Source organism: Rhopilema esculentum, chromosome 3 (assembly GCF_057945365.1).
Source record: "Rhopilema esculentum isolate cy_ngs chromosome 3, ASM5794536v1, whole genome shotgun sequence".
Classification (NCBI taxonomy): Eukaryota; Metazoa; Cnidaria; class Scyphozoa; order Rhizostomeae; family Rhizostomatidae; genus Rhopilema; species Rhopilema esculentum.
The window spans coordinates 3,006,474-3,028,997 of NC_142817.1; the positions used below are offsets into that span (position 1 = coordinate 3,006,474).

At 36.9% G+C, this 22,524-nt stretch overlaps 1 protein-coding gene across 2 annotated transcripts; it reads left to right on the top strand.

Annotated features, from left to right (window-relative positions):
* Positions 1-3,939: 3,939 nt before the first annotated feature.
* On the top strand, positions 3,940-19,437 carry LOC135692390 (uncharacterized). 2 transcript variants are annotated; one of them, XM_065210479.2, is made up of 8 exons: positions 3,940-4,120; positions 5,739-6,089; positions 7,990-8,125; positions 9,047-9,248; positions 10,834-11,191; positions 13,899-14,049; positions 16,598-16,626; positions 17,985-19,437. In XM_065210479.2, the coding sequence occupies exons 2-7, from the start codon at positions 5,739-5,741 to the stop codon at positions 16,603-16,605; spliced, it is 1,206 nt and encodes a 401-aa protein (XP_065066551.2). In that variant the 5' UTR covers positions 3,940-4,120; the 3' UTR covers positions 16,606-16,626; positions 17,985-19,437. The 2 variants fall into 2 exon arrangements, with proteins under 2 accessions (XP_065066551.2, XP_065066549.2); XM_065210477.2 differs by having other exon boundaries at positions 3,945-4,120; positions 18,002-19,437.
* Positions 19,438-22,524: the final 3,087 nt, after the last annotated feature.

The window sequence follows — 22,524 nt, forward strand, 5'->3', positions numbered from 1 at the left end:
TTTTGTCACAACTACTAGCTCCTCATCCTGTCAATCTTTTCATTTTACCACTGCAGATATTTTTTCTCATAACTGTAACATTTCTTACGTTAATACTGTAATTCTAAGTATTTCGAAAACCTCAATTAATTTCAAAGAATTTGATTATTGGTATAGCATGATTTTTTTCTCTTCTAAGGGAAATTTTTCAGCGCAAAGATATAAATCTGCAAAACTTCAATTTTGTTGGATGTCATTTTCATTTGGGTGTTGTAATACTTTTGTCCTGGTAGTGTATATAAGTATAGCAAAAGAAAATTATGATAACTGAGAACTCAAGAACAAGAAGTATAGAATGAGCATACTGAACGACCGGTCACTACACACAAAATGCAAAAACGTACTGAGTTATTAGCAACCTTTCTACATCTATTTCCAAAACCTACTTAAATTTGTTGAGTTTCTGATGAGAATCGTGTTCAACTTAAGGACCTCCCTAGGACAAAATGATACTTTTAAATGTCTTTCCCTGTTAAAATCTGAATAAATTTTTGGGCGTTTGTGTAAGGAACTCTGCTTTGCTGGTATATTCTACAGTGTAAAATATTGTGCTATCTTTACTTCTATATGTGTATTGACAATTTCGTCAATAAAAGCTAATCATGCTACAGTTCTGCAAGCCTCAAGTTACGACCACTCAAGATCACAGAGAGTTTTAGCCATTGAAGTCTCTTCCTGTTAATACTCCTTTGCTTCGAATCTAGCTGCTCTCTTTTGCCTTTAGCTGAGGCCAAGATTACAATTCGATTTTTGGGTTCTGTGAAATTCAGTATCGGGGCCTGCATCCATCATCCCCCCCATCCTATTTATACCCCACTGCTTACAATAATTAAAATACAGTGCTAAGAGAGTGCAAGCATTGGTGCCACCTCTTTAACATACTGTGCACATACAAGTGTAAAAACATTCTGCCGCAGTTGAAGTAAGGCTCTTTTGAAGAGTAAAAAGCTTTGGCTTTGTCTGTAGAAGAAAAGGAAGATCAGATTGTGGCAAAGAATGTTGACGTTTTGCCTTTGAATCTAGCAGCGATCTTGTCAAAGTGAGGGGGAGGGGAGTTACAGACCCAAGGCCACTAGCCTCATATTGACATTCTTGCAATAGAAAATCAAAAAATTGATGCAGTTAATATCCAATAATTCAAAAGTTGAAGAAATCATAAACTTAGAAACCAGAGGGCACAGGGGGCACGTGTCCCCCACTTTTTTAAAACAGTATTAAAGTACCTACTCACAGCTTAAAAAGGTGTCCCTATTTTGAATACATGTGCCCCCAACTTTTGAAATGCTTCTTACGTCCATGGAAGGAATGCCAAGTTCATCTAATAATTGCTCGTATCGTCAAATAATGGCCTAAATATTCGTTTCAAGAAAACAACACCTTCAAAACACCACTTTACGACACGTTGGTTTAAGTTTGACTTGGTAATTACCGTAAATTCTCTTTTCAGCTCTCTCTCAATTAAGCCCCCCTCTCTCATTAGCACCCTTTTCAAAAGGAAAAATTTAATTAGCCCCCTCTAAATTTAGCCATCCCTTAGCCGTTTTTACCCATGGCAGCCCTTATAAGCCTAAGGCGCGCGAAATCCCAACATGGAGATACTCGATTGCTTCCTCGTGCTGATGTAGAAGAAAGAGGTTGTTCGATCGTGTTTTTTTAGATCAGTGCTACACGTTGAAGTATTTAATAGAAATTAGGTTTGAATTGAAAGAGATAAGTGAAAATATAGAATTATAGCGGATCGAAGTTGGAATCTAAACTAGATTTTTCGTTATGATTGATCGAAGTTATACAGTCCTCTACTGGAATTAGAATTGGAGCCTAAACAATAAATCGTTGTCCTTTTTATCCTGTATTTGTAGTACTGAACTTGAGCCACCAGCATATAGCAATTTTGTATACCAGGACACTAACCTTGATTAGCGAGAATTAATGAGAATGATGAATAACATAAGCGAATGGAAAAGTACGGTGGATAGTTGATTCCGAGTACACGCGGCAAGATGATGATGACGATGTAATTACAAAGCGGTTGGTCAAGTTTAATAATGAATATAAACGACACCGTTTACTGTTTTTGATTATTTCTTGACTAAAGTGAATTGAATTAAAGACAAACCGAAAAGCGACCGGTATGACAAAGCTTTTACTCTTGCAACTAGAGCAATATTTACGTAACAGGTAGAATCATGGTAACAATCTATGCTTTGAATCGAATTGTTTAACTGAGGTTTCAAAACACTGTCATATCGGAGGGTTCAATAGTTACCCATGCTACTAATTATGTTTGAATGTATTGATAAGCTCAAATTGACATGGAAACAACACATAGGAAGCTGTGGATTTGAAGATTCGTAAATTATGTAACTTGAGCATTATTTGTCAAAAAGAGCTGGGATAAAGCACAAAAAAGAGGCTTGGCCCTGATGGGGAATCAGTGTAACGAAAGCCTCATAGTCTTTTGATTGCATAGAAGCAAGTACCAGTTTTGGTTTCCAATTGGGCTACAGCACTTATTGCCAAGGAGTGCAACGGCTTTAGAACATGGGGTCAAAATCCCAAACTCCCTGTCTAACCAGAAATCTTGAAAAAAAATTAGAATTCTTAAGAATGCTCAGAGTCCTCTCGCATTCAAGCCTATCGAGAGGGGGGCTTACAAATCATATATGTACTGGAAAAATTTATCAATGCTTTACAAACATAAAATAAAGATAAGTACGGGAAATTTTAAGCATTTCAAATCCATATTAACACATCTTAGTTTTATTATTCACACCCCTGGGCCTGGTTTTGCCCTAAGAGGCCCTGCTATTGTTGCCTGCCTTTTAGCTACATTCTCTCAAAAAGCAATCTATTAAAGAAGCTTTAAATGCAGGGAGTTGTCTTGCCATGCTATCTGAGTTGAGATTGCGTTTTAAAACAGTGACGAAAGTAAAGCTAGATCTATGTTTCGGAACGTGAAGAAGGATACAAATGAAGAAAAAATATTCTTTAAATTTGGAACAAAAACAAAATATAATTTCTTGGTCTCTCGTTTGTTTTGACACTGTCATTCCCGTTTTGAGAGTGAACATTTTTCCCGTAGCGTAAATGGTAAGCTGGGTCTCGCTTGCTACCTATAATTAGGGTAAGTCCTAGTTTAGGGAAGTCATTTATCCTGGCCAGAGATGGCTTTCGAGGTAGGGTAATTGGCACCAAGATGCCAGTTGGTGCTCTGGAAACCGTATTTCAAAATGGACTCGGGGACGCCGGAACGACCAAGAAGCAAGGCGGGCTTGAGTAAAAGGGCATTTGAGAAAAACTAATTTTCAGCTACCAACATTTCTTTCGTAACTGTAATTTTGTTCCGATCTTCTGTCGGTATCTTAAAAATCGGCTAAATTTCTCATAAGAAATTTTATTCACAAGTTTCGAGAATTGTCGTCATAAATAAGGCACTACAGTCAGGAATTCATGTGTATCTCATGGGTTTCCTACAAAAAAACCGGCTTCAAAGGGACCTCCATGAAAAAGGCACTGTAGCCTCTCTTGCCCCTCCTATCAAAAGGCAACAAGGGCGGTCGACCCCTCGCCCCCTCTCCAGCGTCCCTGAATGGACTAAATCAAGTTTGAAACCCTCGACCTTTTCTGCGGCACTCAAACACCCAACCCGCTTACCAGCAACGCACCAGTTAATGAAAATATACAACAATGAATATAAGTCAGTAACCAAACGGTCCCCTTGATGCCTCAATCATTTGTAATTTCTAATTGCCCAAGTATCCTTCAGCCGATCACTACTAAACCTAATGTATGATAATGAATTGACATTTCTCTGCATAAGACGTTTGCGATATATGTACTCAAGGTACCGATATATTATAGGCACTAATGAGTCATGACATTCTGGGTACAGGTCATTCTATCTAGGTTATCAATGTGATGAATATATGATTGCAAGTATAACCTGCAATTCACAAACATCCCAGGATTGATATCACGTGAATTGGAGCGAAGTCGACACAGTGGCAGTAGCTTGGAGAAGAGATACAGCACAGTTTTTCTGATCTCGAAAAGCACTTCATTTTGATCAACACCAAGAAATGCAAGTGTTTTTTTGCATGTTTTGATGTATTCTTTAACATTTGTATGATACTTTTTTCCACATCAGTATTGATATCATATAATAGACGAAGCATCGTAAAAGAGTAGTGGTTGGGAATGGTTTGTTTAAAGACCCATTGGGCTTCATTAGATTACCTTCATCTTATTCATTAGGGCCTATGAGATTACTTTCATAATGAGTGCCAGTAGAACATTTTGCGATGTATGATTTTCATAATGTCTAAAAATTTTGATTGATTAGAAGTTCTTAAATCACGTTTAAAATATTTGGGCTTAGCAGATCCAAAAAAGTGCTCACCCTTCCCCCGACCAAAACCTTGGAAACGTTCCTGTGAAAAACAATTGGAACAGGGCGTGGCCTGGGTGTGGTAAGTGAAATTCCTCACAGTCTGGACGTGCGACAACGATGATTTACGAAATATTGTTCATGTTTTACGGAATTCTATCCAATGTAACTCTAATGTTTAAGGAAAAGGCCAGGGGCGCCTACACCGGGGGGGGGGGGCTGGAGGGCCTCTTCGAGGGGCAGAGGGGGCAAGAAATGCCTTGAAATATAAGAAAATATTTTAGAATCTTATCGATGATTGATGACAACTTTGAACACTCTCGTTAGATTAATTTTTATTAGAAATATTAGAAAGATGATGACAAGGTGGGCCACAAGAGGAAGAGCGGCAAAGATAATAGACGATAAAGAAAAGTACCCAACAAACTTAAGGAGGATAAATCGGTGTTATGTTACCACACCTTCCCCCAACCCAACCAGGAATACCCGATCATGTTAGTACAAAAATTTTACGATTTGCCCTCAGCACGTGCCTTAATCTTGTGCAGGCGTCCCTGGAAGAGGCCTTGCGTTGCTGCCATAAGACCTTAACAGATTTCCCAGCAGTTTTAGGTGCTTTTAGCGCAAGTTGGAACTCTCATTGCATGGGGGGATTCGAATGCCCTAAATACTAAATTAATCATTCTCTTTGTAGATTAATCTCTCAACATTTCTAGAAATATCGACAGGTATAGACAGTCGTATCTCCCAGTCTCTACTCCCTTTCCTCAGACCTATGCCCTTTTGACCTTACCCTTCTTTGCAGCCCATTTTTTGAAAGCATATTTCAAAGTGGCGACACCAGCCCAGGACTAATTTAGATTTTAAACGATGCCCCTTTAACTGTTAGAAAACGGTCCTTTAAGAACGGGTGGTTTGTGTTCCAGTAGTCTACGCGCAGACTCGACTGGTTTTCCCAGAGATGAATTTAGATGATTGGAAAATTTAGATTTGGAGATAATCCTTAAATATTCCACTAAAACTTAAAAAAAGAGGCCGGGCGCACAGACTAAGAACAGTGAACACCAGTTTCACTGACGAGTCATACCACAAAGAATATTTCGCCAATTATCCCTCCTCTACCATTTTCTCGTCGAATTTAGAACGAATACACAATCAACTATGCCACGAACTGCGAGGGCGTAACCCCCTCCATCTTAATCACCCCCACTCCGCCCTGTACAACGTCATTAAATATTTCGTAATTGTTTATATCTTTAACGTGATCTTTAAAACTGTGTCAATATCGACAACAATCTTTTTCATTTTTTAGATGGCGAATATTTTTTGGTTGATAGCTTTTGCTCGATTTTGCCAAAGTTTGGTAAATGCCAGTTCATGTCCAAACAAGCAGTACTGTGACACTGCAGAGATAAAGTACAGGTCGTTCTCCGTTGATTTTGACTCGTATCTGAACAGTATAGACCATACTATTAAAACCATTGCAGCAAACTCAACTCAAACATGCATGCAAGAATGTACCCGTACACCCGGATGCCAATCTGGTAACCATTTTCAGCCATCTAGCCCGGACGGCGTTTCCTGTGACTTAATCAATGCCAATAAGTGGTCAAATGCTTCACTTTTTCAGAAAAGAATTGGCTCAAAGCATTTCTTTGTCAAAGTAAGAAGATTCTCCGAGCAGAGAGGGCACTCGAATACTTTTGTATATGGGACGTGATTTCATATCCTTTCAAGGAAAGGAAAATCAACTAAATAAAGTCATTTCAAGCATTCATATCCAGGGACGCCAGAGAAGAGGGCGCGCGGGGTCAACCACCCCTGTTCCCTTTTGATAGGAGGGGCAAGGGGGCCAGTGTCTTTTTATAGAAGTGCCCTTGACATCAGCCGTTTGTAATTATCAAAGATTCATATGAAATTTTTGACTGCAATGCTTTATTCGTGACGACCTTTCTCAAAACTTGTAAAGGAATTTTTTATGCCAAAATTTAGTCGATTTTCCAGATACCTACAGAAGGTCGGAACAAAATGACACTTACAAAGGAATTGTTGATATTTGAGGAGTACTTTTCAAATGCCTTTTTACTGAAGCCTGGCTCCTTGCCCCTTGATCTTTCCGGCGTCCCTGTTTATCTCTTCGGAGAACCCATTGCAAAAAATTGTTACGATTTGCTGGATATTTTGGATATTAAACCTCGACGTCCACCTCGGCACATCCGCCTAGGTGGACCTAGACACGTCCACCTAGACAAAAGAATTTGAGCACCTCTGATACTGAATTTGAATTATTTGTTAGTACTCTTTGAATATAAGATATTAAATCTTCTATTCATCTTTCTTTTCATTGTGCATAGGGAGAATTCTAGGGACTGTTACAGCCAGGTATAAAATTTATTGTTAATTGTATTCGTTAAAATTGTTTTAATTATAAATTTGCTATTTTTTACAAAATTGGTAAAATCATTTGTGGGACGAAAGTTGATAATGTCATGGTTAGAAATATAGGGATTTTATGACGTTATAGAACACAAACAAACTCCTTTTTATATATGCATCCTCAAGTTGAGGGCTTATTGATTTGGAATATTATTCGGTGGAGGTAAGTTCGAAGGTAGACAATTATGTCAGGTGGAGTGATGTGGGACCTATGAAAGTTATCTGAAAATTGGCATAAAAATAACTCTTATAAAAAGCATTTTTCTCTTTTTCAAGTACATTTTGTGGAACGGCAGATTGTGCAAATAAATATCGATTTTGAAATCGTTCCACAGGAAAGCATTTTTGAAATATTTGAAGTCTGTCGTCATCCGTGGAATATATGATTTATCATGGACAACACAATGTATTTGTTGAAATTGAGATGTTTAGGTAGGGGTTTATTTGAGGATGGGGGCTTATTAACAATCATTACTTCCAGGGTTTGGGCAACTGGAGGGGGCTTACATAAGGGGGGCTTACACAATTCGAAGATTTGTGGTATGTCTTGAATTGACTGAGATATGACAACATAAGCAAAAGCTCTTTTCAAATCAATTCAATCTGGTTTTGGTTCTTTAAGATATGATTAAGGGCAAATAAGCAGTTATCTATTAGCAATCTTGAAGGCTTTCATTAGTAATATCAGTCGATTTGTTGTTAGTTTCAGCTAATTTTGTAAAGAATGTATTGCCTGATGTATTTAAAGATATCCTCTCAGGCTTGATGTCAAAATTTGGAAAATCGACATCATAAGACTTTTATCAAGTAATCACTCATCCTGTACCTTTTGATGTTGTTCAAATGTTCACACTTACAATGCTATTCTGCGCACTCCCCAATCCTAACATTTTGTGATACAATGTGATCATTATTCTGTGGTAACAAGATGTGTGCTTTGAGGAAGTTAAGGTTCGAGGATCAATATGTTCTTAGCATTGTCATTGATCGGTCCTGTTCATTATATTTATTTTTTTATCATTCTTCCAAATCCATGCAGTATAAGGTTTAGGATTCTTATAGCCATTTTGCTACAAATGTTAACAATTGTCATCCATTTATTGGTTATTTGTTTTTGTTACCTCCAGAGTCCTTGTTCAAGCAATCCATGCAAAAACGGTGGTACTTGCATTTCCTTGGACCAAGAAAATTCCCATCAGTGCGCATGTGCTGCTAGCAATAATACAGTGAAGATCTCTGGTACCAATTGTGGAATAAGAAAAGGTGACAGATTAAATGCATTATCTTCTAGATTTGTACTTTAAAGGAGCAGTAGCGTAACCATTTGTTTGGGGGGGGGGGGGTCGGGCAAGATGAGTGCCCTTTCCTCTTCCATTCTCCTTCGCATTTCCTTTCCCCCCTTCTTCATCCTTTGACTCTCTGAGGCTCTGGCACCCAGGGTACATCCTTTTGAACTTCAGAAAATGCACATTTTCAAAGAGACTTTTTGCAATTAGGGAGCGTCCGCCAGAAGCTTCCTCTTGCCGCAGCTATGCCACTGCAAGGGAGAATTCGAGTTACGAAGAGGGAAGGTTACTTGTGATCCGTTTTTGGAACTCAGACTTTCCTGCATTAGGAATATATTAATGTATAGATTCAACATATAATGGACTTTGGAAAACTCTTTTTATTTTACAGCTTATCTCACAGTACTTTCTTGCTTTAGGATCGATAATAAAAAGCAGTCAGCATTTACATCAAATAAAGATAAATTTTGCTCATTAAAAATTGTTTTTTTAAATGGTTTGCTTTTTTCAAAACCATTTCTAAGAAATTGACCACCACAGCTGGTCATTATTGATGGGCTTCATCGAAAGCAGTGGCGGATTCAAGGGGGAGGGCAACTAGGGGCAGTTGCCCCTCCCTCGACGAATTTAAGCAAGTCTGGCGCCCCTTTTTTGGAAATTATGCGCCCCTTTTGAAGAATGAGAATCAAGTGAAAAAGTTTCTGAAACCGATAAGTTAATTTGCTTCAAGAATTACCTCTAAGTTATGTTGTTTATTCCGAAAATGGATCTGAAATTGTTGTATACAGCGAACTCTTGTCATTAATTTTTGCAAATTTTTTAGCGCCCCCACTCCATTTCAAATTTGCTCTGGATCCGCCCCTGATCGAAATAATGTTTAGTTCAATCATTCTTCTAGCTGGGAAATTTTCGAGTGACGTCCTATTCAGCTTCAATCAGAACAAACCAAGAGATGTTAAAAGCAGCATATCACGCGCTCTTACTACGCAAGGCAAAGCTACAGTTTTACGAGTTCCAAGCAAGACCGCTACTGTTTTCTACCTTCCTGGCGAGTTAGGCTCTCATGCCTACACAACGGACTATTCTTCAGAGTGCATCATGTAAGTATAACAACAAGTAAATATAAAAAGCAACAACTGAAGCCGTGTTTAGCCTTCCCTTGCAAGGGAAAGGATGGAAATGGAAGATATGGCTCGGCGATTGCCTTGCACTCAGAGTCAGGGACACCTTCTTTGCAGAAACGCAAGCATTGAATTGCAAAATCAAACTCGTGAGTCTAAGTGCAAGTCTCGTGTAAATGGGACTTGCGTCTAAATTTAATTGTCCTTGCGACGACTTGTGAAAACAGAACATGTTTTATTTCCTTGCGACAACGCATGAAGGATTAACACTATTAACCAATCAACTAAGAAGAATGAGTCACATGCTTCGAATATCTAGGGTTATAAACGGGCAGTTTCGCTGGAAGCGATTTGCAGGGTTTGCCTGTAAAACCGAGGGGCAAATCACTCCAAAAAATCTCGTACACCTTTGATGGAAATACTATTGTTTTATTTGAAAATCCCCAGAAATCCTTTTGTTTTAGGAAAAATCTCGTACGCTATTTGCAAGAGTGAATTGCCCCTCGGGTAAAACATGAATATTCAAAGCAAAGAAGGATCTTTAAATGATATAGAACTAGCAAAGAAAGCGGCTTTTGGGAGATGTACTTTCAGAAGTCTATCACAACGAGGGGCAAATCACTCTAAGCATATCTCGTACACCTTTCGTGAAAATCCTATTGTTTTTTCTGAAAATCCCCAGAAATCCTTTTGTTTTAGGCAAAATATCGTACGCTACTTGCAAGAGTGAATCGCCCCTCGTATCACAATAGGGATGAACTCCAAGAAGCCGAAAAAAGAGTTGCAAAAGATTTGGGTTTAGTTGGTGGTCCACGCGTTGGTCTCGCCAAACAATCAAATGCAAAACCTTGTTTTTCTATAAAATTTCTATTCAATTCTCTAACCCTGTAACTTGGAGGCAAACTACAGCCTTTTTCCTTATGATGCAGGCCAGTAGCTAAGGGATGGCATGGGGGTGGCAATGCCACCCCTGGAGTAGAAAATTGCTTATTTAGATCTCTTATTATCCATATATTACCCATATACTATGTTTATTGGGGTCTCTTAAGATGGTGCCTGGCGCTCAAAAAAAATTTCGCTGCTAAGCAAAACTTAAAAAAATTTGCTGAGACATCTGCCTGCAACAGGTTTGGGGATTTGCCACCCCTACTCCACATGCCTGGCTACGGGCTTGGCCTGCTTTAGTGCTATAATTTGCGTGAGGTTTATTTTGGAATGAAAATGACTCGTGAGTCAAAAAATCATCGTCTAAACGTGTTGACTCGCGAGTCAAAAACTCATGCAATTTTGACTCACGAGTCAGACGCAATGTAAAAATGCACCGTGTAAACTGGTCTGGCCACTACAGAAGATGCCCCTTCCAGCTGTTAAGTTCAGAAGTTTCCCGTTCGCTCATGTCGTCAATACTTTTGGAACAAAATGATAGAAAGCAGCTTTTTTCAAATGTTTTCATTTTCAAAATATTTTCATTCCCCCAGCCCCTAAACCCTATCTTAACACAGCCATCAAACATTTTCTAGATCTGGCAGATACCTTGTTTTACATTTCCAATTTTTTTACACAGGGACATGACCGCCTGTGCAACTAGCCCAAACAATGGATTAACGGTATCGTTCTGGTTTAAACTTTTCAAAAGAAGCCAAGAAAGGTTCAATACAACAAGTTGCACGACAAATAGTATCATAGTTGTGCAGTCTTGCAATGATATTGATTTGGAAAATGGTTTTATTGTACAGTTTAGCGGATGCCAAGAAAATGCAATGAAAGTTTGGATCAGGGACGACACTACTAAGCTTTCAAGTCTCTGGGGAAATACCTACCAAGAATCAAAACATAAAACATGGAATCATTTCATGTTTACATATCAAAAGTCAAATGGTCTCTTTTTGTATTACAACGGATTGAAAGTTAACCAACAAACGGTACGGTGTGCAGTATTATTATAATATTAATAAACTACCCAGCGGCGTAAACATCAAAGGAATATTTAGGAATAAATTCCTTGAGGGCCCTTGGTAGTAATATTTTAAAGAACTAAGGTACGAAACAGAAAAATCCGTTCTAATTTAGTTTGTCCTAACTGAAGGATTTTCAAAGAAATTCAGGAACTAAACAAACTTATATGGTTAATTTAAGTGTGAAAAATAAAAAATATTTGAAAATATTATCTTTTCAGATTTTTTCAGCTTTTTAAGTATTTTTTAATTTTTCAAATGTTCAAAATGTTTTATCATTCTATTTCGAAAATTGTACCTCTACTTTTAATACATTTACGCTTACAACAAAAGGTTTTTACAACATTTTTTTAAATAAGGAGTTATATTAAACGAATTGAGCTATTAACGGGGATCCCTAAGTCCCGGGAAATCCCCAGAAATCATTACGTTGGAAGAAAAATACGCAGGTGAGCCAGCCCAATGGAATGAGAACGAGCCATTTAAAGGACCCGTTTTTCAAATTACTTCAAACTTCATTGTACCACTTTTTTGAGCGCAGATCAATATTTACCGCCATGCCGCATCGCCATGCCGCAACGCCATGCCGCACCGCCATGCCGCACCGCCATGCCGCACCGCCATTTAGACCAGATACAACTTCCCATATTGTTTGCGTTTGTATTTTAGATTTTGTGATGATATGAAGTCAGGAAACTTATAAGGGACTTGACTCCCGGCGGGTTCACTTCCATGCGACCCTATACACCACGTGAGTTCAAAAAATCTCTGAGAAAGGGTCATAAATTTGACACACAACTGGGACATAGATTTTCAAAAAAAGGGTGATTCTCAAAAATATATTCTACATTTTACTTTTTATCAAATCTATTGTCAAAGTTGATGGGGCTGATTTAATTAAACAATTCTTTGTGTCAGAGAAAAGGGGTGTAATATACCCAAATTTTCAGAGATAAGGGTGTGTTGCGATGCCGGTTATGTCAGAGATAAGGGGGTAGAGATCCATTAATTGAACTCACATGGTATATAGATTCTTATAGAAGTGAACCCGCCGGGACTTGACTGGAAATCTCTTTCAAGGTGAAAAATCTCCCCCTTTGTTGCTAATCACTCTCAAGTCTCTGGTAAAATTTTTTACCTTCATTCAAACACAAAATCAAGAAAAATTTCAAATAGATCAAAATTCTGGTCAGTGGAGCGGATGTGTCGTGAACCTGATTGGCTTATGCAATATAAATATCTTTCTTGCTTAGTACATGGCACGCGATCGAGGATGAATTTCACGGCAGTAAAATTTCGTGAATCTGAAATGAAAACCCACACAACGATAAAAATCCCCTGCATTTTTTTTGGCTTTATTAGCAAATAGCAATCTGCTAACGGGGCATATGCCCTTTCATCCCAATCTTAGCTCAACAATCTTGTACAATGAAGTTTGAAGTACTTTTCAAAACGAGCACGTAAGTTTAATTGGTTTATTTATGGCACTTCGCAAACAACATGAAGCATTATCTGTCATATACCCGCAGCAAGACAGGCCTTTTAAAAGAAGGGCCGTAAATTCTGGAATCATCTCCTTGAGGAATATCAATTTGGGATGTCTTTTGGTGACGTCCAATTGAAAAGGGTGTAGAAAAGCTATCTGGTCATTGCCTTGCAAATAGACCGTTTTCTAACTCTTTCACATTTTCAAGTTTACTTTGAGAATTTCTCTATTTTGCAAACTAATCTTGACAACAAAAATATTGACAATGTTGCAGGATGGGTAAATTCGAGAATACAAATAATTTTGACAAGCTAAGACTAGAATACTTCAAAGTTAATTACAGTATCTTAATAATAAAACAATGCAAAGAAGCTATTAGCTTCAACTATTTCAATACTTTCGTGATAAAAAGAAATTCTTCTTTAAATCAAATCAAAGCCACTACTACATTCCAAAGTAAATTAAATTGTTGACAAATTAACTGATTTTGCAATGACATTAATTCAAAAACCGATATTCAAAAAATTACTTCATAATAAAATTAAAACCTTAGACCAAAACAACATCATGAATGAGTCTTGTATAAACAAATCTCTGATCATGAACTTCATGAAAATATACTCAAATAAACGTAAAATAAATATTTAATAAACTATTGTAAACATAAATAGTATTCCCTCACTTGTGGCTTACAAAAAAGGGTGAATAGCTCTAACGATAATGAATAGGGTGTCATAATCAAGAGGGCTCCACAAGGATCTGAGCTAGGACTACTTTTATTTAAAATGATCTAAATGATACTTTCATATTTCTAAACAAATTGCGATATCCAATTATGTTGTACATAACACATTATGGATAAAAGGTAAAAATTCAATTATAATCTTTAAATTTTGAGCAAAATAGATTTAGGTATCTGAACAACAGTAACAAGTTCTTGATGAGAAATGTAAATATTTCACAATAGGAAGGCAGAGAACAGTTTGCGAGAAGGATGTCAACAAAAATTATAACTTACACAATATAAAGTATTTAAAAAGAAAGATTACTCTTTTGTCACGGTGGTAAACTTAAGCAAGAGGTATGACATGTATGGATTGAATGTTCCGTCTAAATTGCACAAAAGTGGTGGAGAATTAGTGGTTAGGGAAGGAACTAATCGAGCAGCTTATTTTTTTCTGCAAATAGAGCACAACAACTTTGGGGACATCAGGTGACAAGTCGACCCATCTCCAGTTTGGCAGAGTTGGACGTGGAAACTTTGAAATGTATCTTGATGACTTTGCTGTATGGTATAACTTTTTTACTCCTGCGGATGCTTTGTTTATGTACAATAGTGGTGAGTTGCAAATATCATTCAATTTGTAACGGAATGGCAAGGGATGCTCGGCTTTAAAACCCTGGGTACCAGAGCTGCAAAAATAAACGGCAGCAAGGTATATCTGATTATTTTTTGCTGTCGTTGAATTTTTGTGGCTCTGGTACCCATGGCATGCCTTAAATTGCATCCTTTGCCCATGCTCTCTTTAATATTCACAGACCCTACATTATACACTAGGGTATCAAAAGTATTGCACCACCTCGAAGGAGGAGAAATGGCGCATGAATGATCGAAAGCTATTGTTATGCAAATTAATTCTGTTTTTAGAGGGCCAATGGCAATTGGTCGAAAGCAAAACAACCACCAATCAAAACTTCAATCTATTTAGAGCATTTATTTAAAAAACAACAGTAGCAAACGTCCTTTAACAATTTCAAATTTCAATATTTTGACGGGTAGCCGCAAACTTTTGAAACTGCAAAAAGCCTCCTTGAAATGGATCCACATATTTGGTCAACGTATTCTTGTGGAATTTCGCAATAGGCCTGGAACATTCTTACAAATAATGATTCTCTGGCTTTTGGACGACCATTTGGGTCACGGTTTAAAACATTTTTCATTTGAAGTCAAACTTTTTAGCGATTTTAAAGATTGGACTTGATTCTGGCTATGCCAAAACTTTAATTTTTTTTGCATGGAAATAAATATTTGTAAAAATGGTTTCCATTTACTTAGGTAACCTTTTCTTTTGTATTTGTGCAAAACACTCATTTTATTTTCTTTGTACGGATTTTGAGCTGCAAAACCTTCCGCATTGCTGAGTTTCATGCCTTTTACTGCCCCTTGGTGCTGTACGCAGTGAAATAAAACAGACAAATTCTTTCCCCTCTAGCATCAAATTTATTTTGGTCGCCAATTTCTCGGTTCTTTACTACTGTAACACTTTCGAGAAATCTTTTTTGATTTACCGCAGCTGTTGTGTAGCTGCATCTAACCTAATTAACATTTTTTTTAAAATTAAAGACCACTTCCTCGTAAATGTTTTATAGCGACTCGCCTCTCATTTGACAATTTTGTTTCCTCAGGCATGGGCTACATTTTTACAGATAAAAATGTTTTTTGCGTAATTTATACGTTTCTAACTAAGTTTTCTATGGCGTCAGCAAGATTTGCAAACTTTTCCCGCCAAAGTTTGCTCTAAAATGCGCTTATTTCACCCAATTAATGCACTCAAATGTTTTGCATTGTCAAAAAGTCGACAAAAAGTGCCGCCATTTTGAGCAGGGTGGTGCAATATTTTTGATACCCTGTATTCTAAGATTTAGAAAGTTACGGGCCGCCATAAGCAAATCATTTCTTCAAGAAAATGGCTTACAAATGAGCCAATATTGCAGAAATCTTTGTAGGCTAAATCTCGCCCCATTTAAAACATGTTTAAATAATTTGGATTTGTTAACGGAATTCAATGATGTTCTTTTAGGTTATGTGGTCAAAAGTAAAACTTCTTACAATATGTTTTATGTCACACTTAAAAGTACATACATTATAAAGATTGTAATGGCTTTGGAAGCAAACTTTTACTTATTTGCTTCTCCAAACAAGATACCTGTATGCTCATGCTTTCTATCCATTTACGCTAATGAAGTTTGATTGAAAACATATATGTTTTGATAAGATTCTGAAAAATTCTTGCTGTCTAAAAGAACAACCTTGCATTACAAAGCAAGTTTGTCCTCTCCAGCACTAAAATGTCACGAGCAGTCAATCCAGAGTAATTATGAGCAATCCAAAACTATCAATTAACCCCTAGACCCTAATCATATGCAAAATTAGCTTGGACTATCATTGCTAGAAACCCAAAAATATCACGCAATTGAGACAGAAAACAAAAAACTCTCTCGCTGCCTGTTTATGCATGTTATAGTCACATTCAATATAAAATATAACAAATATAATAAACTTCAAACAATCGTTTGGTGGTACAAAACTTGTAAATGGCTTTGAAAAAAGCAAACATTTAGTAAACTAAAGCTTTTCGTCTGACACTCTTCAGAGTTTAAAACGTCAGAACATATATCGAAAACTCTACGCTAAGAAATATATGATAATAAACTTCATTAAATAGTCCAACTACCACGCCTTGAAACTGTTTTCCATTCATCCTAATGAGTAACCCCTTGCTTCCTATCTGGATATTTCAAACTCAGCAAAATTTAGACCCTAAAGTAGGGGAATGATACTGTTATGACCTGTAGTAACAACTAGTAATTCAAGTGTATGTAGGCCATCTTTTAATCACTCACAAACTACAAAAGTCCCGGATGTGGGGAACTGGGTCTAGTAAATTATGTTACTTAGAATAATAGGATATGACAGATACTTCGATATGTCATAATATTGGGTCTCTTCCTTGGCATAGCACTCAAGATTTTCTCATTTTGACTTTCATTTCCAGGATCTTTTCTCGAATTATTTGAAATTCCTCCTATCTCATCTTGTAACCACAAATTAACCATAAACAAATCTTACTTAATATCTCATTGTCATGCATCAATCTTTTCTCTAGACAAATGAACGTGTTTTGCAGCAGAAGAGGTGAGTTTGTTTTACTGCAAAATTTAGATACTAAATAACATTCATATAGGACCTAGATTTTCGTTTTTAGAATCTAAATTTTCAAGTTCTAGGCTTTGTTCGTCAAACCTTCAGTTGCTATATACGTGAAAGGGGGAGCAGTGAAATAAGTTGTGGGAGATGTGGGAAATTTACCTCTCAAACAAAATTAATATTGCATAGAAGAAATCTGTGCTTGCCCTTCAACAAGCTGATATTCGGCCACAAACAAGAGAATAATAAGGGTTGAAATAAGCCCCCGGAGGTTTATTTGCAAAACTATTCAGTTGGGGCTTATTCGATGAAAGGGGGCTTATTCGAGGACGGGGGCTTACTTCGAAATTCGGGTTTGAGTGATCGAGTATCGAGTATGAATTTTGTGGGGGAAGTTAGTAAGCTGCCAATGCCTCCTTCGAATAAAGACCCATGGGGGCTTATTCGACGAGAAGGGCTTATTTGTAAATCTGAATTTTTAGGTGGGGGCTTTTTCAAAGGGGGCTTATACGGAAATGGGGCTTATTCGAGGATTTACTGTATTTCAAAGTCTTAATCATTATATCGTGCAATACTTGTGCCCTACACTCTAGAATGAAAAACCCCATTCAAGATAATTCTTTTTCTTTCTCTTAATTCATTGCACTTGCGATTTCTATTTTATATGTTTTCCTTTCAATAATCAACGGAAAGTTGTTTTAGCTGTTGGTAAAAGTAACAAAACCATGGAAATAATAACTATCTAGAAAATACTTCGACCATTCCTTTTTTTGACTTGGGACCAACCTTAAAAGTTGAGTGAAATAGCTGAAGTCTCAGCCATTAAATTTGCTTGTGAGTTGCTTAATTCTTAGCACGTGGAAGGGCAGGTACCATACCAGCCTTCCTAAGTAAGCAGATTTGGATAAAATCTGGACTCGTACAGACCTCTTCTTTCCAATGCTCTGAAAAATTCAATAAAAACGTAACCTCGTAACCTCGGTGCCTTTTAGTTTTTACCTCTTTAGGCAGTTTATTGAACTTGTGCTTAAAGTCCCGGCTATTCTTATTATAAAGGCAGTCGTACTGTTGTATTTCTTCTATGAAAGCAAGGTTTTCTTCTGTTGCAAAAGCCATCTTGAAATTTCGATGAAAATAAATGAATGCGAAGCTTGGTAGAACATCTCGGATGATAAACTGACGCAAGGATCGCCAAGTTGTTATGTGTTTGTACTACTGATATCTTCACTCTGATAACAGATAAGGATAATCATTAATAACTAAACATTCTCTGTGCCACCCCAACTCCCCTCCCCCCCGATCAAAACTTCAAAAACTGCAGAGGCAAAACACTTATTGATAAATAGTTTCATTTCCATTTTAGCACAACGATCGACAACTGCTTAATAAAAACGGCACTCATAGTTATTCTGTATTCAGCAAGCACATGGTGGATGATCAAAGCAAGGACGAGGCACTTTTGCACCTGTATATTCTGATATACCGAAAGGATATATTTGTTTAATACAGCTTTATTGCCAAAACATTACTTATCGTTACTTCGATTGTATTTACCGTATGTATAATAGCCACAGATACTAGAAACAGTGGTCACGCCCACTAAAACTCTTGGAAGCCCCTCTTGATGAAACTTCTTTGAAGGAAGCGGGATAAACTTAATACAATTTTCCCAAGGAATTCGAACAGACAGCTATTTCAGTGAACTCTGGCATACTACAAAATTTGCAATCATAGAATGAGAACGAGAAATCAAATAATCATTGTGTAAATGTCCAAGATGGAGAGATATAGATGGATAAATGGGGACAATTTTCACGCCTTTTCAGACGCTGTAAAAATAGAAATCACCCTTTGATTAAGTATTCTCGTTCAATATTCTGTCCATACAACGAATTCCATATTAGTTCACCGTCCGTTATCCCTTCTCCTTGGCTACGCTACTGTATGTAAGGTATATAAAGATAGAATTGTTTACTAAACTTTGTATAATATGTTATTATTATTGTGTTTATGACGCGGCCTTCAGATGCCTACTGTAAGGCATATTTTAAGAGACTCAGATATATCTTGCACACAAAACCTTTGAATTTTTGAACAATAGTTTTACACAATGGCTGACTTACTGCAGTCTTTTTCTTATTTTTGCCCAACTTTATTCGAATGTGATTGTATACTTGACATTGATACAAAACACAGGACATTCATAAAGCGAACTTGCAGAGATACAGGCGTAATGTATCTGCTAACATGGGAACAATGGAGATGGGCACCTTATCTTGGCCTGTTGGAGGTATGAGGAAGGGTGCGCCACTTGCCGATAAATAGTATTTGGTAAAAAATGTTACTTGAATAGGGTTGTACCGGGGCCCGCGCCACAGGGGGCCATGGTCAGTGGCGGAAATTCAGGCTTTCGTTTGGGAGGGGGGGGGGGGGGGGGTTGTCAGCCTTAGTTTTTCCGACAAGATAACATTGTGGATCATGTCTAATTTTAAGGAAACGTGGATCATGTCTAATTTTGGTGATTTTTGGTGGGAGTCTTTAGAAATCTTTGCTGACCACGCCATAATTAAGTAGCTCATCTAAGACAAGTGATGATACAAAAGGTCGACCGATTACACTTTTGACAGGTCGTTCATAATAACAAAATGATTGCAATTGTAACATTCATTTTCTGCATTTTATTTGTTTCCTTTAGTGGGAATACGTTCGAAAATAACTTTTATTAGGAAGAATCCGATGGAAGATCAGCTAATCTTTATAGAATTGAAATTAAATATACAATTCACAAGCAGTTTTGAATTTTGTCATATATTTTTTGTTTGATTATTTAGTACTGGCTAATATTTTATCAGCTATGCTCAAATTTTCCAAAAAGGACACAGAGGTTAAAGAGGTTTCTGGGGTAAATAGGGTAAGTGCGAATCACCTGCGATCGAAGCGAGCAGAAAATGCGGCAAAAAAGCCCCTTAGATTAGCTTAAAATACATTTCAGAACGATTTCTTGGAGTAATTTCGACACGTTAAACGTTTGTCAATTATCCGACGAAAGCCTGAATTTTTCGACGAGATCGCTGATTGGGGGGGGGGGAGCCCCCATACCCCGTTCTTTCTGCCACTGGCCATGGTCTCCACTTTTCTTGCAAGCTATAGGTATCAAATCCCTCTTTTAAGTATCAAATAGGTAACCCCTCTTTTTGCCCCCCCCCCCCACTTCAGAATCGGTGGCGCAGGCCCTGTGTACTGAAATAAACGGTGACTACTATAGAAAGCTACATTTTTAATTTAGAAACGAATTTCATGCATTTTTGAATGACTCTTACTTTGGATTATTCTAAAAATTAGCAGTCATGTGCCCCTTGAAATTGTCACCGCAACAGATCACAATTGCATCTAAAATCTGCGCATACAATATTTACTTTTTGAAAGAGTTTCGAAAGAAAATTACTTAGTTATTTATTACTAAGGAAATTACTAAATTGTTGTTCTTGAAAAAGAATTTAAAGGAATTTTCAAAATTTGTCTTGTTTGTAGAAGGGGGAGAATATGTGTCATCAGCTAGACCATTTTTAGCTAAAACAGTAATACTAATCAGAATAAAGTTATTTCAATGTTAATTTCTCACGTGCTACACAATCAGTTGCATTGATCTTTAATGTTTGGTTCAAATATGTATAAAAATCATCAAAACTATAAATATAGTAAAATTTTCAGCCACCCACCACCCCCCCACCCCCACCTAATTAAAAGTTGGAGTGTACCTTATAAGCATTGAATTCAGGAGAGCAGATACAGAATCTCAAAGCTGCCCATCTAAAAATTAGGATTGCAGATCATTGCATACCTTGTGCTAGGTAATCTAAAGGAATGAACTTGCTGAACTGAACCCTGCAAAACCAATACATTTGTATTCCACATGACCAATTCTCTTGATTAGAAACCATGAATCTGAATAATCGTGATAGTAATCAAAGTCAACCAGGCAAAAAATTAAATTTTGGCACACAGATCAAGCAGGATCCCACAAGAAACTTTACTTTTGCCACATATTATGCAACAAATGCCTCATATCCAGTAATAAAGGCCTTGCCAAGTGCTTGATATAATATGATAATGTTCTTTATGCAAGGGTAGTGGATATCTCTACAGCCAGATTGGGAACTAAAGGTTTTGACTCTGATCTCTGGGACTTGAAACTTGAGGGGGAAAAGAAGGGGATGATTTTCTATTACCCTCAAAAACATCTATCAAGATTAGAAAAACTTATACAGCATACGATAAATTCAAAAGGCAGATCATAGCAGGTGACAATGTTTAGAAGTTGTCACCTCTGGGTCACTAGATGAACTGGGTGTCTTCCAAGTCTCTTTCTTAACTGACAAAATATCTTGACAGTACTTAAATACAAAAATTGTGCTTATGAAACAGGAAGTTAAAAACATAAACAGACCTAAACCAACTCAACCTATCAGTACAACTTTTTCCTTATATATCTTCATATGCTATAGTGTAAAGAAGAGGATGGTTCTATACAAGAAGTATATGTAGAACTCTGCCTATATGGCCAGACACGTCACTAAAGAGACATGTGACTAAGCATGGGGTGTGACAACCTATTGCCTTAGAAAAAATCCATTGTAAAAAAGAGGAGTTGTTTGCCATCTAGGGTTGCTTAGTCAGCAAACTTCCAAAACTTTATGGCAAATAAAGGATGGCACACCAACTTTGTCATCAATGGGACTTGGAAACCCCACTTGGGCCCAACAGCTAGTAACTGGCCTGTATATCAAGCAATATATGACAGACTGGTAAACTAGTAAATTTCACTGCTACCTACTATCTACATTTACAATACAATTTATGGGGGCTTCAATGAATGTCACTGGCTGCCACTGTCAAAAGAAAAATTGAGTGAGAAAGATTAAAACATGTCTTTATGGTGCAAGAGAAAGATAAGTCTGTTGATCTGCTGCTTTCTTCAGATTTCAATTCAAGTTACTTGTAAGGATCATTTCATACAAACATAAAAACATAAACATTATCCATTTTTTGTCAAAGGTTGGTCATAGCTACTGTAGCTGTAAAACTGCAACCTTAAGTGGCTTCAACTATCACCAATGCAAGTCTTTTGCATTTGCCCACCCCAACTTAACTCATAAGTTTCCTTAATATTCTGATTGGGAAATTAAAAGACTTGATTCCAGCCTATTGTCACCAAAAATTGACTCTCCTGCAGTCACTTCAAGTGTCACATTCTGAAGAAAGGTCACATTATTGCTATCTACATATAAACCTTCTAGTATCATATATTTACACGAAAATATCTAAAACAACTTAGCATGAAAAACCTTATTCTGAACACAGCAATCAATTAAACTGTTCTCCTGCAATATACCAATAAATAACACCATTCCTATTTTCTATTATATATTTATTATTCATTAAAATTATATCAACCTTCTTTTATCATAAACATCTATCTATACAGCAAAATCTAGAAAAATATGGCATGATAAAATCATGTTCTGAACCAAGCAATCTATATAAACTTTTCTTCCATTTGTCAGAGCAGATAACATCCCTTTCAAAACAAAAATAGAATACTTGATATATATACCTATAAAAAAACATTATTGACAACTATATACCAACCTTCTTTTACTTTATATATATAATATTCAAACAGCTAAATATGGATCAATTAAGCATGAAAAAAGCATGATCAAATCATGTTCTGAACCAAGGAAGTTATAACCAACCCTTTCATCCCTATCAAAACAAACACAAAATATGTAAAGTAACTGTGAATTAATTTAAAAAAATTATCAACAATTTTCACTTTTTTGAAGAGGTAATCTTACTGAAGAACTTGTGGTTACAGAAAACTGT